The sequence below is a fragment of the Clavispora lusitaniae genome, assembly GCF_014636115.1.
Source record: "Clavispora lusitaniae strain FDAARGOS_655 chromosome Unknown tig00000187_pilon, whole genome shotgun sequence".
Classification (NCBI taxonomy): Eukaryota; Fungi; Ascomycota; class Pichiomycetes; order Serinales; family Metschnikowiaceae; genus Clavispora; species Clavispora lusitaniae.
The window spans coordinates 558,196-572,948 of record NW_027093980.1 but is presented as its reverse complement, the minus strand read 5'-3'; the positions used below and the strand labels follow the sequence as shown (position 1 = coordinate 572,948).

The 14,753-nt window shown below is 43.7% G+C and overlaps 7 protein-coding genes across 7 annotated transcripts; 4 read left to right on the top strand and 3 right to left on the bottom strand. All coding sequences in view use genetic code 12, as the record gives it.

Moving 5' to 3' along the window:
• Positions 1-192: 192 nt before the first annotated feature.
• Positions 193-1,830, top strand: MIF2 (Mif2p; the record flags this gene model as incomplete). Its single annotated transcript, XM_002614892.1, has 1 exon — positions 193-1,830. The coding sequence occupies one exon, from the start codon at positions 193-195 to the stop codon at positions 1,828-1,830; it is 1,638 nt and encodes a 545-aa protein (XP_002614938.1).
• A 129-nt stretch (positions 1,831-1,959) lies between these two features.
• MRT4 (Mrt4p) lies at positions 1,960-2,655 on the bottom strand (the record flags this gene model as incomplete). The annotated part of the gene is made up of 1 exon (XM_002614893.1): positions 1,960-2,655. One exon carries the CDS (start codon positions 2,653-2,655, stop codon positions 1,960-1,962), a length of 696 nt encoding a protein of 231 aa, XP_002614939.1.
• A 109-nt stretch (positions 2,656-2,764) lies between these two features.
• Positions 2,765-4,381, bottom strand: FOB63_004258 (uncharacterized protein; the record flags this gene model as incomplete). The annotated part of the gene is made up of 1 exon (XM_002614894.1): positions 2,765-4,381. One exon carries the CDS (start codon positions 4,379-4,381, stop codon positions 2,765-2,767), a length of 1,617 nt encoding a protein of 538 aa, XP_002614940.1.
• A 1,194-nt stretch (positions 4,382-5,575) lies between these two features.
• Positions 5,576-6,055, top strand: FOB63_004257 (uncharacterized protein; the record flags this gene model as incomplete). The annotated part of the gene is made up of 1 exon (XM_002614895.1): positions 5,576-6,055. The coding sequence occupies one exon, from the start codon at positions 5,576-5,578 to the stop codon at positions 6,053-6,055; it is 480 nt and encodes a 159-aa protein (XP_002614941.1).
• Positions 6,056-6,149: 94 nt separating this feature from the next.
• Positions 6,150-8,102, bottom strand: SAC6 (fimbrin; the record flags this gene model as incomplete). Its single annotated transcript, XM_002614897.1, has 1 exon — positions 6,150-8,102. The coding sequence occupies one exon, from the start codon at positions 8,100-8,102 to the stop codon at positions 6,150-6,152; it is 1,953 nt and encodes a 650-aa protein (XP_002614943.1).
• A 752-nt stretch (positions 8,103-8,854) lies between these two features.
• FOB63_004255 (uncharacterized protein) lies at positions 8,855-12,121 on the top strand (the record flags this gene model as incomplete). The annotated part of the gene is made up of 1 exon (XM_002614898.1): positions 8,855-12,121. One exon carries the CDS (start codon positions 8,855-8,857, stop codon positions 12,119-12,121), a length of 3,267 nt encoding a protein of 1,088 aa, XP_002614944.1.
• Positions 12,122-12,267: 146 nt separating this feature from the next.
• SPB1 (27S pre-rRNA (guanosine2922-2'-O)-methyltransferase) lies at positions 12,268-14,745 on the top strand (the record flags this gene model as incomplete). The annotated part of the gene is made up of 1 exon (XM_002614899.1): positions 12,268-14,745. One exon carries the CDS (start codon positions 12,268-12,270, stop codon positions 14,743-14,745), a length of 2,478 nt encoding a protein of 825 aa, XP_002614945.1.
• Between the last annotated feature and the right edge of the window lie 8 nt (positions 14,746-14,753).

Sequence of the window (14,753 nt, the reverse complement as noted above, 5' to 3'; positions counted from 1 at the left end):
TACTGAACAAAATCAGTTTTACCCTACATTGGTTTCAAGCAGTTCCGGAACGACAAAGTGAAACACTAGCGTTTTTCCCTTTATTTGCGTCTGTTCTTCGGCCCTGGAAAAAGTGTTGATAATGCGTAGAGAAACATAAACTTTTACGCGCACAAGTCGCGCTCCGCGTTTTTTGTTATCGTTCCTATTCTCATGGATTTGCTACGCCTTGGCGCCCAAGCGCGCAAAACAGGGTGGAAGCCTCGGGAAAATGTCGCCAAAGACAAATACAACATGGACGATCTCGACGACTTTTTCAACGACTCCACTGCGCCGGAAAACAGCGATTCAGCGCACCCTGCGAGACCGATCAAAACCTCCAAGCAAGATGCTGTGCTGGCGTCTCGGAGAACGTTGGGCGTGGGAAGAAGGCGGCCCAAGCAGCAACGGCCAGAAACGAGGCCCCGGTCTGTACTTCCACCGAGAGAGAGGACGAAAACGCCGGAGAAAAAACAAACGACAAAAGAGACTTTCGACTTTGACATTCTGGACGACGAGTTGCACGATAGCATGACGCTCTCGCCAATCCCGCTCCTGTCCTTGACGAAACACGAGGCAGAGAAACCAGTCGCTACAGATCTCAAAGCAGGAAAGGAACTGTCAGAACAGTCAGACCTGGACTATGGTTACAATGCCACTGACTTTGATCCCCCAGATCCTTCCCAACTTGAAGATCCTTCTCACTTTGACGATCCTTCCCAACTTGACGAGCCGTCCGATCCATCTCAGTTTGATGACCCATCGCAGTTTGACGATAATCAAGATGAAAAAGAAAGCACAGCTGAGCCTGTGGAAACTTCTCGACCAAGAAAAAGCTTATCTGCTCTTACGAAAAACATGGCACTTAAGCGCCAGAAGCGCAGAAGCGCTCCAGAAAGGGACGCGGATGATGGTTCTCTGGAACCAGAACCAGAACTCCCTTCAAGTGACGGCGACGACACTTTTGACTCAGACTTTAATGACACACAGCCTTCACAAAGCACGCAGAGTACCTACAAATCGTCACAACCCAACGAGGTAATTGTGCAGCCGTCTCCTCTTCCCTCTCCACCACCAGAAGGCCTTCGAAGATCGAAGAGGACGAAAATTGCCCCGTTGGCATACTGGCGCAATGAGCGCATTGTGTATTCGCGGGCGAACGAAGCAAACGGCGACCCGGACAGCACGCTTATAAGCGACATCCGCAAAGTTCCCCTTCAAGAAATTCGGGAGGTAGTCCACATTCCAGAGCCACAAAAGAAAAAGATTCCAGCGCGCCGTGGCCGTCCTCCTAAAAACGGAACAGCTACCAGGGGAAGGAAACCAAAGCCCAAGCCAGAGACGTACGATTACGAGTCAGACCCGGAAATCGAGGGCTCTGAGTGGTTCAAGAAAAAATCGTTGGAGGCTGAGGTATTCTTGAGCGAAGATACAAAAGTCGAGAGAGTCGTAGCGTGGACGCCAGATGGAGGAGAGTTCCAACAACCACCTCCATCTAATAAGGGCCTGCAAGTGGTGGAAAACTTCAAAGTTGCCCCGCTTTTCGACGCCGATTCCGATATGATAGCGGCTGGTCTTTTGGAGTTTCCAGTGGAGGGATTTAAAAGTCTACGAACAGCCGGCGAGTCGCTGTTTATATTCCACGTGGCTAAAGGATTAGTGGAGGTGACGTTGAATTCGGAAAAATTCGTCGTCACTCGAGGATGTTCTTTTGAGGTGCCCAAGCTCAACATCTACAGTCTAAAGAATATCGGGCAAGTTACTGCGAGATTATTTTTCGTGCAATGCCAGCTTGGCACAGCAGAGAAATAACTTGGGCTACAAAATATAAAGTGATTCACTTGGATAGTATCTATTCACCATACGAGCTGGGGAATATTTTTGCGGTTAGGGAAATTAATGTACAGAAGAGATAGTGTCATGCAGTAGGGACAAAGCACCTTAAAACTTCTTGACTTCACAAGATTCGCCATCGTAGTAAGCAATCATCTTGACCTTGAACTCCGAAGCAGCGACACCGAATTGCTTCAAAATCAACGCTTGCGTCACGTCCAACGTGTCTCCCTTGGTGCAGACAACAAATGGCTCGTTGATGAAAATCTTTCCCGACTTGATCTTCGTTGGGATCTTGTACTTGTTTCTCAAGGTCTCCTCCAAGGAGTGCGACATTGGAACATCCTCCTCAATAGGAATCTGCCCGCCTCTGGAGTAAACAATACCCTCTGGAATTGTAAAGTCAATAGGGGCCTTTGACTTGGCTCTGCAGTAATCGGCCTTGGTGTAGGCGTTGAAATATGCCTCCACAGTTTCAGGTGTTTCGTTTGTGAACAACAATCCGGAAACACCAGAACAAAGTTTGGCCAATTTGTGCAAGTTGTCTTTGTATTCCTCGGCAGGAGTATCACCAAGAGCTTTTTCCAAAACTCTTCTCTTTCCCAACATCAATTTGGAACCAACCCAGTCGGATCTGATATCTTGCAAAACTGGAGTTCTCACATCATCTAATTGTAAAACCCACACGTATTTGAATTCATCAAGAGCTTCTCTAACCTCATCAAATATGCGAGCCTTGTTTTCCTTTCCCTTTTTGTCTGTTTGCGCCAAAGTGACGAGCTTGGAACGTTTTGATCTCGGCATTCTAATAAATGATAAATCTCTGTTCTACAAATCTAGATGAGATGAGCACTCCCAGAAACTGAAAATTTCAGCATCACGTGCACACAACAATCTTGAATGCCATCGCGCTCTAATTTGCACCCATGCCTTTGATGTTCGGCGCACATATTTCTCCAGCCTTGAATTTCTCTCTGAGAATTCCATAAAGTTTAGAGACAATCAACTCCAGAAGTTCAAGCTGAATAGGAGGTGGTACCTCATCATTCAAAAATGCATCCACCACCACATTGTATAGCGTCACCATCTCATCAAGAGGTGTGATGCTTTCTCCCATATGAAAAATTTCCTGAAAGTGATACGGATATTTTTGGAAAAGTGGAACTGAATGCATGAGAAGTTTTATCACGGGATATTGAAGTTTGCTTGTAGTGGGAGCTGTCTTAAGCTGAGAAGTGATGTGCAGCTTGTTAACCATCACGTAGAAGGAAAGCGATCGGAGTAATAGTGGCAAGCCAAGATTATCAGTACTCTGTGAAACAGAATTAAAGAGGCTTTCATAAAGATTTTCCGATGAAGATGCCATGATTACACAGAAAGAATCGGCAGCAAAAGAAGAAACAATTGTGTTATCTCTGCTGAGACGCATTAATGAACTAAGAATCTCGTTCATCAGATTGAGACTAAAGCCACTGTATACATCAAACACGGCAATTGCGGTTGCAAGGAGCATCATCTCAAGACTGGTGCCTGCATCAGAAGTCGGACTTTCCCATGAATCAATAAGGATTCTTGGGTTTTGCGTCATCTGCGAAGTCACGCTTGAAATCCTATTCTTAATACCGTCGTTAGTTCCAATGTAGTCTGTGGACAAGAAAAACCTGAGTAAGTGAAGATCTTGTGGATGAAATTCAGGTTTTGCCTCGTTGTTTAAGCTATTAGAGATGCGTGATAAGCTGAGAAAGATATCCGACGTGGAAGAATTCGAAGGGATTTGTTTCAACCAGGAGTCAATACCAGGGATTAGCAACATGAGATATTCTTTGCTTACCATAAACAGATGGTTTTTCTTAGCATGTCCAAGTGGACGAGACTTCAAAAGAGTGCTTTCCATCTCTTCCACCACAACGGTAGCTCCAGATGAAGCGGGAGACACAACCCTGACATCCTTCTTTCCAAAGCATTTCAAAAAAAGCTTCCTGCTTCCTTGATCCGTATCATAAAGGTCTTCTTGAGAAACCAGTGAGCGAGAACCGAACGCAGAATCGACATCAGAAGACTCCTCCAGAACAGAAAGCTCCGAAGGGCTTAAGTGCGAGTACAAATCTATGATTTCCTCGCATGAATTCCAAAGAAAGTACGCAACAACCTTCCAAGAAATGACGAGAAGGAAGATAAACAGCAGAAGAGCGAGAAGCGCCCTAGCCTCATGATGGTATATGCGAGCGCCCAACAATAGCTGAAAACTTTCGTCAGTCTGCTTGAGAATAAGTAAAGGAGTCTCAAAATGGAGAAGAGACTTTCCACCAAGGAATTCTCTTATTGGGTTTCCGTATGTAGCTAGAAACCGACCAAGAATTTCGCCCAATCTCTCCGAAAGGTCAATTGTGACGGGATAACTACCGACAGTGACGCTAGGGGAGAGTACTTTTGAGATGTTGGCTTTATTTTTAAAATGGAAGGTTTTTTGGAGAAGCTCGTCATTAGCTTTTTGCAAGTATGCTTCGAGATTGCTGAGGATAGTGGCCATGACTAGGAAAATAGATAACAAGAATGAAAAGACAGAGTGATATAAAGAAATCGAAAAAGAATTGAAATGAAGAAAATGAGTGAAAAGGGAAGTTCGTATATATATGTGCTGCTGTACTTTGGAGAATGCGTTTTGCAGCACAAAGTTCAGGCTCGCCTAATTGGGAAAACACAGAAATTACAATCAGAAGCAGAGATACAAATTCGCCAAAAAAATAAAAAGAAAAAAAAGATATTAGAATAAAAAAAATAATAAAAACAAAAAAAAAGAACAACGTCTCCCTTAAATTAGTCAATGATTTAATGTAACACGATCGATAACGGAATTATTTCTTTTGCTCGGGTGATTGATTGAAGAAGTCCGTGAAGACTAAACTTTGGAGACATTTAGGGCATTTTAGCCCAATTGATGAAGGTATTAGGGTTTATTTGCATCAAATTCCACGAATATGAGGTGCAGTGTTTACGACAGTTTTTATCACTTTAATTCTTCCCTAAATGATAAGTTTTAGTACAAGTATCTACATCCTTTGCATACTTGATTATATGATTTGTAGATTAGATTGCCACCACTGGAACCACCTGTAATTACGCTAATCAAACTTTTGAAGCGATATACTGATTATCGCAAGCTTAACTGAAGAATCTGATGGCCAGCAGCTCAATTTGTTTCAGCCTGTTTCTGTTTGGCGAATACAAAACACAGTTTCCTCGTTGACTCTCATGTTATTGCAATAGTGTTCCATTGGTTCTTTCTTATCAGTTTGGCATAAGTGACAGTACACAATTGAAAGTGACTTGAATACCACATCGTTCATGATATAGTCAATGAGATGCGACTTCATTCTAATTGCCTACTTTGAACTGTCCCCCAGTGGACGAAAAATAACTTTCAACTTCATATGCTTCATCTTGGGAGATAGGTAGCTCAATAAACAAACTCAAGTATTTTTTGGTACATCTCTCAGTGTCTAAAGCCGCAATGGAAAACCAATCATGAAACATGAAGCAGCTTTGAATTAGTTGGATGTTCCTGAGACGAAAAGCCGTTCAATGACTTGTTAATCTCAGTCACTGAAAACCAGTCATGGTCATTTCATTCAGCCCTTATCAGCCCCACAGCCTTAACATTTACCAGATCTACAGATTTCTCGTTCCCTCTACACTTTTCCTCGTGAAACTGTATTAGCTCCATATGCAAGTTTTGAATAATGAATACATAAACCACACTTCGTCTCTACCAGTCGCCTGGAACAACCGGCTCCTTGGCCAAAGGAATGTTTCTCTCGTACTTGGTTCCGCCCGGTCTGCAAGGTGGAATATATGGATCTGGGTGGGCGTACTCGGCCAATTTCGCCTTTGCCTGCTGGATTACACTCTCCAATTCATTGGGGTCGGAAATGTGTTTGTTGGCTTCGAACTGCGATCTGATTTTGATGGTTTCTCTTCTGTAGGCGTCGAATTTGAGCGACGAGTCAAAGGCGGTTCTCAACGCTTGTCTGAACAAGGACGCAACACGCTTGCTGTTTGCCTCGGTGAAGGGGAAAATGGGCTTGGTCATGCTGAAGAGATTCCTGAGGTTGTATTCGATAATGCTAAAACTTTTATTGGACAGTGCGCGCTGGTGCACGGGTGTGAACCCAGACCTTCACATATGCTCTACAGATTTGTCTAAATCTAATCTTCAGAAACATCAGTACCTGCCCTGTTTTCACCGACGAGTACATTGGCTAAAATAAAAATACATCGTTGCTTTTCGTCGTGCACACTCACTGCGCCACACTCATCAAACTGCCCACGAAAGACAAAATCAACCGGCTTCTCACCTCGTTGATATCCTCTGGAACCAACCAGATCAAAGCACCAAGCTTTCTGGCAATGGAAATGGCCAACCTGGCATTGGCGTACTTCTCTTCTTCGCCGATGTTGCCCTGGTAAACCAAGTCGTAGTCCACGTAGCCAGGCTTGATGCCGTTCAAAACGTCCAACAAGTACACACCGCTCGACAAAGAAGAGTCCTTGAACGATCTGATTGGGCTGCTGCGGCCGCCCTTGGCCACCTGCGCATTGGCCCACTTCAAGATGTCGCTGTCCGAGAGATGTTTACCGTTTCCTAAGCTCGACAATGTGTTGACGATGTTTCTTCTCATCAATTGCCACACAAGGCCCAATGTCAACAATTTGTTACCGTCGACAATGTCCGAGCCATCGATACCAACCAAGGAAAACTGGTTGGCTTTTCCAATTTCGACACCGTAGTTTGTGTTTTCCAACGCCTTGAAACGCGAGAGCTCGTTACCGTTGGCTGGCTTCTTGTTGACATGCTTCCACGAAACACTGCCGGGCAAAACCTTGTCGTATGCTTGTAAAAGAACCAAACCGTCCTTCAAGTCTTCAAACAAGGAAACAATCGGTGGGTCCACGTCCAAGGAGTTCAACCACAAGGTGAAAACTCTGGCTTCTCTCTCTCCCTCCGCGTCAAACTCCTCAATCTCTGGCTTCTCGTTCTCCTCAATTGGATCCAACCCAGGGTAAGTGTTGAACAAGTGAGCGACGAACGCAAGGTTCAACTTGGGGTTTCCTGCCACTAAAGCGGTAGGAGTCAAGTATTTACGCACGCCAATCTTGTCGGCATTTTCCAATACCTGCTCCGCACGTTGCAACAAGTCCCGTGTCTGCAAAGGCGACAAGTCACAGTGGGCTGGTTGCAACTGGTTCAACAAAACGGTGTAGTTTTCTCCGTCACTGATGTCGCTGGAGAAGTTAGATACTCTTCTTTCCCAGCCAGCGTTCTTTAAGTGGTAGTTGAACCAGCGCAACAAGATCTTTTCAGGTGGCAATCTCAAGAATTGCTCAAGTGTTTCATCGTCTTCCAACAAGCGGTACAATTCAGGGTGAAGTTTGATGTCCACTTTCGACAACAAACCACGGCGAATGATTTGCCAGATCAAACCCAAAATCAAGTGTTCTTTACCGTCAATAATGTCTTCAGAGTGGACGTTGACCACCACACAGCCAATGGCCTTGGCCGAGTTGATGACAATGTTGGCATTTTCCGACATTTGAAAGTTATTGAGTGTCTTTTTCTTGACCGAAGGAACGTTCAACACACGTGTATCGATGGTGTCGGGAACAGAGTCATTGATCAACTTGGATAAGACCAAACCATCACGACACTCATCGAAGATCTGGAATGTTTCTGTGTCAAAAGGTAACCTGTCTCCAATGTGCGGATCACCGGCAAGAACGGAATTGATGTGACGCGTGAACTCAGTCCGCTCTTCATCGTTGATGGTGTGGGTGGTACCGTCGGTTTTGCCCCCTATGTACGTCTTGTGGGATGTGTTTGCGGTAGCAATTGGTGCTGTACCCGAAACCACTCTGTTCCGGTTAACAGGCGCATCACCCGAAGCTCCAGCAGTTTTTCCAAACGGCTTGGGAGCAGGTGCTGGAGCTGCGCCATCGGCGCCTTTCAATTTGGCCATCAATTGCACATAATCGTCCAATTCCACATGGCCCGAAGCATCCACATCAACCTGCTTCAAGGTTTCTCTGGCTTGGTCGTAGGTGAACTCGCCCTTCAGCGAAACCGAATTGATGACATCTTTCTTCTCGACCCACCCCTTTTCGTCCAAGTCGATGTTTCTGAAATCCTCAATGATGCTGAAGATGTCCGACTGATCCAAGCCAGGATACTTCTTTTGTAACTTCAACACGTTCATGTTGATCAATCGCTGTTTTGCAGATAATTCTCGAACTTCACTTCAAATCCAGCAATGGCTTTTTGTATTCTGCGGCCTTTTTCTACTTTGCTGATGGAGTGATAGATGTCATGCTTTATCATGTTCGAATTATGGGGGCGGTGCGGAAAACTTGGTATATACACTACTCTACTGCGGACAGAATGGGGTCGAATTAACAGAATGGCAAGAGAGGGCTTACGAGGTTAAGATGGTAAGTGCTGGAACGGAAAAAGGTAAAAAAGTTAAATAGTTGAAACTAGAAAGAACTGTAAGGAGAGAAAAATGAGACATGTAAAAGAGAAACGTGGCTCGATTTTCTACACAGACAAGAGTACCACATTGAAAGTCCGCAATGGAACTTGGAAGTGCCATCTACTAGTGTGGAAAACTCAACGACAGTAATAAATTTTTAGTATGAGTAAAGTCACATCAAAGTGGTCCTGGAACGCTGCAACTTCGGGAATATTCTGATTGCAAAATTGTTTGTCGCTTTTCCTTTTTATTTTATATTTTTAGTTTTTTTTTTTTCTTTTTGAATACACTTTCAGGAGCAGCTAAAAGATAGAATAAAGGTAAGCTTGGAGAATTCCCAGCACCTTCTGTTTTTCACTTGCTGATTTTTGTCCTTTGGTTTTTGTATTCCTAGTCATCATGGTGTTTATGTGTACATCCGTGCACCACACACCACCTTTTGATAAGCTTCACTGGGTTTTCGATTGCCCCAAACAAGGATGGATACAGACTCTCTAAACATAGTCAAGTCCATTGGGTCTGACTCTGTGACATCGACGAAGCCGTCCAGCTTCGAGCAGGAGCAGGCGATTTTGCATTTCGAGCAGCCCAAATTTGACCTCGAGAAAGTGCAATTGCAGTTTGACCTTCGAAATGGCTTGCGCCAATTGCTTGTTTCGAACAATGTCATGTACATTTTCACCTCAACGATAGTCTATCGTATAGACTTGAGCCATCCCTTTGATGTTGCGGAGATAGATCTTCCAGGTTCGCCCGAATCGTCTGTGACGAATGCTTGGCTTCACCCAAGCGGCCAGTTCTTGATTATCCAGGTTAACAACACACAGTATTTCCACTTGCATATTTCATACTCCAAGTTCAAGAGCTTGCCGCGCTTCAAAGGTCTCCAGGCTCGTTTTGTTGTCTTCTCAGAGCTGCCAGACACGAGCTCCACTGGCGATTTTCTCATTGCGACGAAAGATGGCAATGTCTTTGTGGCTATGATCAAATCACATGAACCAGCTACGCAAGGCCTGAAGAGAGACGACAAGTACGTCAAGAACGTCTATAAGACCAAGGGCCAGATCTTCGGCTTGTCTGTTGCTAACAATAACAGTCAGATCCAGTTGTTCGTGGATGGACAGCTTCTAGTGTGGGACTGCTTCGAGTTTGTTCTTGCTGAAATCACAAGGGATTTCCGTCAGGAGCCCACAATCTTGTCTACAGCGCCACAAGACGCCAACACCGTTTTTCTTTCACGCGGACAGAACTATTACATAGTGGTGCCTGAGACCCTTGATATATACTCAAATGACGAGGAATTGCAACTATCCAATACAGAAAAATTGAATGTTGGAGAGGGAGGCATTTTAAACTCAGAGAATTCCTTTATCTCTTCTGCCCATCATCTCATTTTCATGTCAAGCAAACGTGACTCGCTTATTATTGTGAACAAGCTCACATCACAGTCTCCGGTTGTCAAGAATCTACCAACTTTCACACAAGGAACAAAACCTCTAGGGATTGTATCTGATCCTATCGGAAACACCCATTGGCTTTACACATCTAATGAAATCTTTGAGCTTTCCATCACCAACGAATCTGTCTCTGTCTGGTACAACTACTACCAGATTGGAGACTACGAAAGAGCTCTTCGCTTGCTAGATGCAAGTGATCAAAACTCCAGTACTTGGTTTAAGAAAAATGTCGTTATGGTCAAACAAGGATATGACCTACTACAGAAGGGAGGATTCGGCGTTGAAACCTACAACAGTGAATCCTCAGATGGTCTGTTTGAAAATCAAGTTAAGGGGATCCGCATTCTCTCGGCTCTGCAAGAACCGTTTGAGAAGGTGTGCTTAATGCTTTTGAACATGCACTCTAGTCCTGAAAACTCAATCCTGTCCAATATTCTATTGGTCGAATACTTGAAAGTCAAGTTCAAGAATGCGAAGGAAGTTGAACATAATAAATTGCGAATGGTTGTTCTCTCGAGTTGGATTGTAAGGATTTATGTGGAATTGATCCAAGCTGTTGATCGTGAAGCAAGATTACAATCAGACGCAAAAGTCTATGGAGAACATATGGCAAATGGCGCTCATGAGCTGCCTGCTAGAGATTTTTCACAGGAGTTGAATGATCAACTTGACGACTTTTTGAGTACAAACTGCAAAGTGGTCGATTCTAAAACCATCTATCAAATCCTTACTGATATGGACTTCTCTCAAAAACTGCTCTTCTTTGCCGACATCCTCGAGGATTACGAATTTATACTCAACCAGCATATGGACGAAGAACACTGGCTGGATGCATTAAAGGTTTTGGTTAAGATGTACACAAAAGATAGACCAAAGGCATCTGAAATCATCTACAGCTCTTCGACAGCATTTCTTATCAACAGTCCACGTGAGACTGTTGAATTGTGGTTGAAGCTTCCAACATTGGATTACGAACGGCTTCTTCCTGCTATCCTTAGCTACAACAAAAGTGGTAATACCGTTAATTATGCACAAAATCCCAGCATTCATTTCCTCCTGAAGCTCATTAACGAAAAGAGCGTACGAAATCCCACTGTTGTGAACTACTACTTGACTTTGCTTATTTCCTATCCCTCTCAAGAAGATGAACAACAGGCTGTGACAAAAGTCATCACAAAAACGTTGCAACACATAATTAGCGAAACACAATCCAACTCGCGGAAACGGGCTCCATATGATCCTGGATTTTTGTTGAGATTGTGTTTGAGGTTCAAAAGATATCAACCTGCTGTATTAATTCTCATCAATGATATGGAGCTTTATGACGCGGCATTGAAGCTTGCGTTAGATAACAACCTCTCGTCTCTTGCTGAGTACGTTTTGAAGCAATACGACAATAGTATCTTTCAAGATGAAAATGGTTCATCGTCTGCCTTTGAAGAGTCTGAAAATGGGGTTCGGGTGACGACAATAAAATTAGAAGATGAACATTTTGCTATGAGGAAAAAGCTATGGATGACGTACGCCACCTTTTTGATTGAAAAAGTCTGTAATGGAGAGAAAGTGGAAGTTCTTGATGCGGCTAATTTGGAGTCGCTCCCGCCACCGAAAGAAACCAAAAAAGATACTGTGCAATCTATCACATCGAGTCTTGTGAACTCAGTGAACGGGAACAATAAAGATGATGCGGAAGCTTTGGGTTTAAGCAAAGTTTTACACTATTTGCTTCTGTTATCCTTTTCTGGTAAGGAAAGAGCTCCAGTTCTCTCTTTGAAGGACTTGCTTCCTTTATTCCCATCCAGCATTACTATTAGTAACTTCAAGGAGGAGATTGTCAATTCCTTGAATTTATACAACAACTCCATCAACCAGCTTTCTTTGGAAATGCAAGAGTCGGCTGATATTGCAGAAAACTTGAAAAAGCAAATCCAAGACTCTGCTCTCAAAGAAAAAAATGGAACAATCTACACGATAATCGAGCCAGGAGAATCTTGTTCGCTCTGCAAGAATCTATTGGTCGACAGAAATTTTATTGTATTTCCGAATTGCCATCATTGCTTTCACAAAGACTGTGTCGTTCGCTTTTACTTGAAGCTGAAGGGAGATTATCGTTTCAAGAAGATGTTTCAAGCCTTTAGACAAACTTCTACGGTGGCAGATAAAGCCGAGCTCGATGCGATTTTGCTCAAAGAATGTGTTCTTTGCAACGACAAAAATCTCAATACATTGGATGATCCGCTTGTTGACCAGGAGCAAAACAAAGCGGAAATTGAAGAATGGCAATTGTGAAGAAACAGATAATGTGATGATGTAGATAAATGCGCATGTGCCGGCGTGTCTATCGATGTGGTCACGTGCGCTAGCTACAGCGCAGAAGGTTTGGATTTTTTTCTTCCTCATCTCATCGGTCTTTCCTTAAGTATCTTCTACATAGCATGGGTAAAACACAAAAGAAAAATAGCAAGGGTCGTTTAGATAGATACTATTACTTGGCCAAGGAGAAGGGCTATAGAGCTCGTTCTTCCTTCAAAATCATTCAGATAAACGAGAAGTACGGCCATTTCTTGGAAAAATCCAAAGTGGTTATCGACTTGTGTGCTGCACCAGGTTCGTGGTGTCAAGTTGCCTCCAACTTATGTCCTATAAACTCGTTGATCATTGGTGTTGATATTGTGCCTATCAAGCCGCTCCCCAACTGCATCACTTTCCAATCTGATATCACGACAGAAGATTGCAGATCCAAACTCAGAGGACATTTGAAAACATGGAAAGCCGATACTGTTCTTCATGACGGTGCTCCAAATGTGGGTTTGGGATGGGTCCAGGATGCATTCACACAATCGCAGTTGGTTTTGAAAGCTTTGAAATTGGCTTGTGAAAACTTGACTCAAGGCGGAACCTTTGTCACAAAAGTGTTCAGATCGAAAGACTACAATAACTTGATGTGGGTGTTTCAGCAGTTGTTTGACAAAGTCGAGGCAACAAAACCACCTGCCTCGCGTAATGTTTCTGCTGAAATTTTCGTGGTGTGCAAAGGTTTCAAAGCTCCCAAGAAAATGGACCCACGTTTGTTAGATCCAAAAGAAGTGTTCGAAGAGTTGCCTACAGAGAATACCAACAACGAAGCCAAAGTTTTCAACCCGGAAAAACACACTAGAAAGAGACAAGGTTATGAAGAAGGTGACTACTTATTGTACAAAGAGATGCCGTTGGCCGATTTCGTCCGTGATGAAGAGCCAATCAACACATTGGGTTCTTTGAATAAACTTACGGAGCCACCAAAGGATGACAAAGAATGGAAAATGTTGCGCAAGTTGAGACATTGTACTCCCGAATTCCGCGAGTGTATCAAAGATTTGAGAGTCTTGGGTAAGAAGGATTTTAAGCTAATCTTAAAGTTTAGAAAAGAAGCTAGAGCACTTTTGGGTCTCGACGATCAAGAAGAAGAGAAGCCCGAAATTGAGGTGGAGCCAATTACCGAAGAAGAGCAAATAACCAAGGAACTCGAGCAGTTGACAGAAAAACAAAAGCAGAAGAAGAGAAGAGAGAAGAAACGTGCCAATGAACTAAAGCAAAAAGAAATCAAGCGTGTCCAAATGAGTATGCTTACCGATATGAGTATCGGTATTGAAGCAGGTCAATCAGGAGCTGAGTCATTATTCAACATCAAATCAGCAGAAAAAACTGGCCAAATCGAAGATCTTGCCAAAGGTAAGAAGAGAATGGTGTTTACCGAGGAAGAAAGAGCGAAAGGTACCGAAATCGATTCAGGTGAAGAAAGCCACGAAGTGGATTCCGAGGAGGAGCTCGATAACTTGGAGGCCCAATTAGATGGTATGTACCAAGAGTACAAAAAGACAAGAGCTGAGAAAGATGCCAACTATAGAGCCAAGCTTGCTAGAGGTGATGCTGACGATGAAGCTTGGGATGGCATTCAATCTGGAGAAGAGAGTGAAGAAAATGGAATGGAGAAAGATTATGAGATGGATGTCGACTCTGATGAAGAATCCGATGATGAAGAGGAAATTCGTGCTATGTACGAAAAGAAACATAAAGAGGATTTGTCCAAGAATGCAAAGATGTTTTTCGCATCCAATTCTGTGTTTGGGGACTTGAAAGATGAAGACCTCCTAGAAGCGATCACGCCACAGGAGCCTCAAGCCAATGGAAAGCAGCAGCAACTCCCAGTTAAGAGAAGCAGAGAAGAAGTCGAGAAGGAAGATTCTGGCGCGGAGTCTGAGTCTGACTTTGAAATCGTCGAGGCTCAGCCAGAGGAAGAGATGGACTCCGAATACGACTCCGAGGAGGAGAGTATCGGACGCCAGCTCTCTAAAGCTCAGTCTCACAAGGAAAGAGTCGAGTTAAGCACAGTTGAGGCCATGACTTTAGCGCACCAGGTCGCCCTAGGCCAGATGAACAAGAATGATTTAATTAATGAAGGTATTAACAAATACTCTTTCAGAGACAGAGACAACTTGCCAGAGTGGTTTATGGAGGATGAAAAGAAGCACTCGAAAATCACAAAACCAATCACAAAAGAAGCTGCTGCGGCTATCAGAGAAAAGCAGAAGGAGTTAAATGCAAGACCGATCAAGAAGGTGTTGGAAGCCCAAGGCAGAAAGAAGATGAGAGCATTGCGCAGACTCGAGAAAATCAAGAAGAAGTCTGATATGATCAATGAGGACGGCGCCAAGAGTGAGAGAGACAAGGCAGAAGAGATTCTGAGATTGATGCGCAAGTTGACAAAGAAGCAAAAGGTCAAACCTAAGACTACACTTGTGGTTGCATCGGGCAGCAATAAAGGATTGAGCGGAAGACCAAGAGGCGTCAAGGGTAAATATAAGATGGTTGATGGTGTGATGAAGAACGAACAGCGTGCCTTGAAACGGATTGCTAAAAAGCACAAGAAGTGAGCATAATT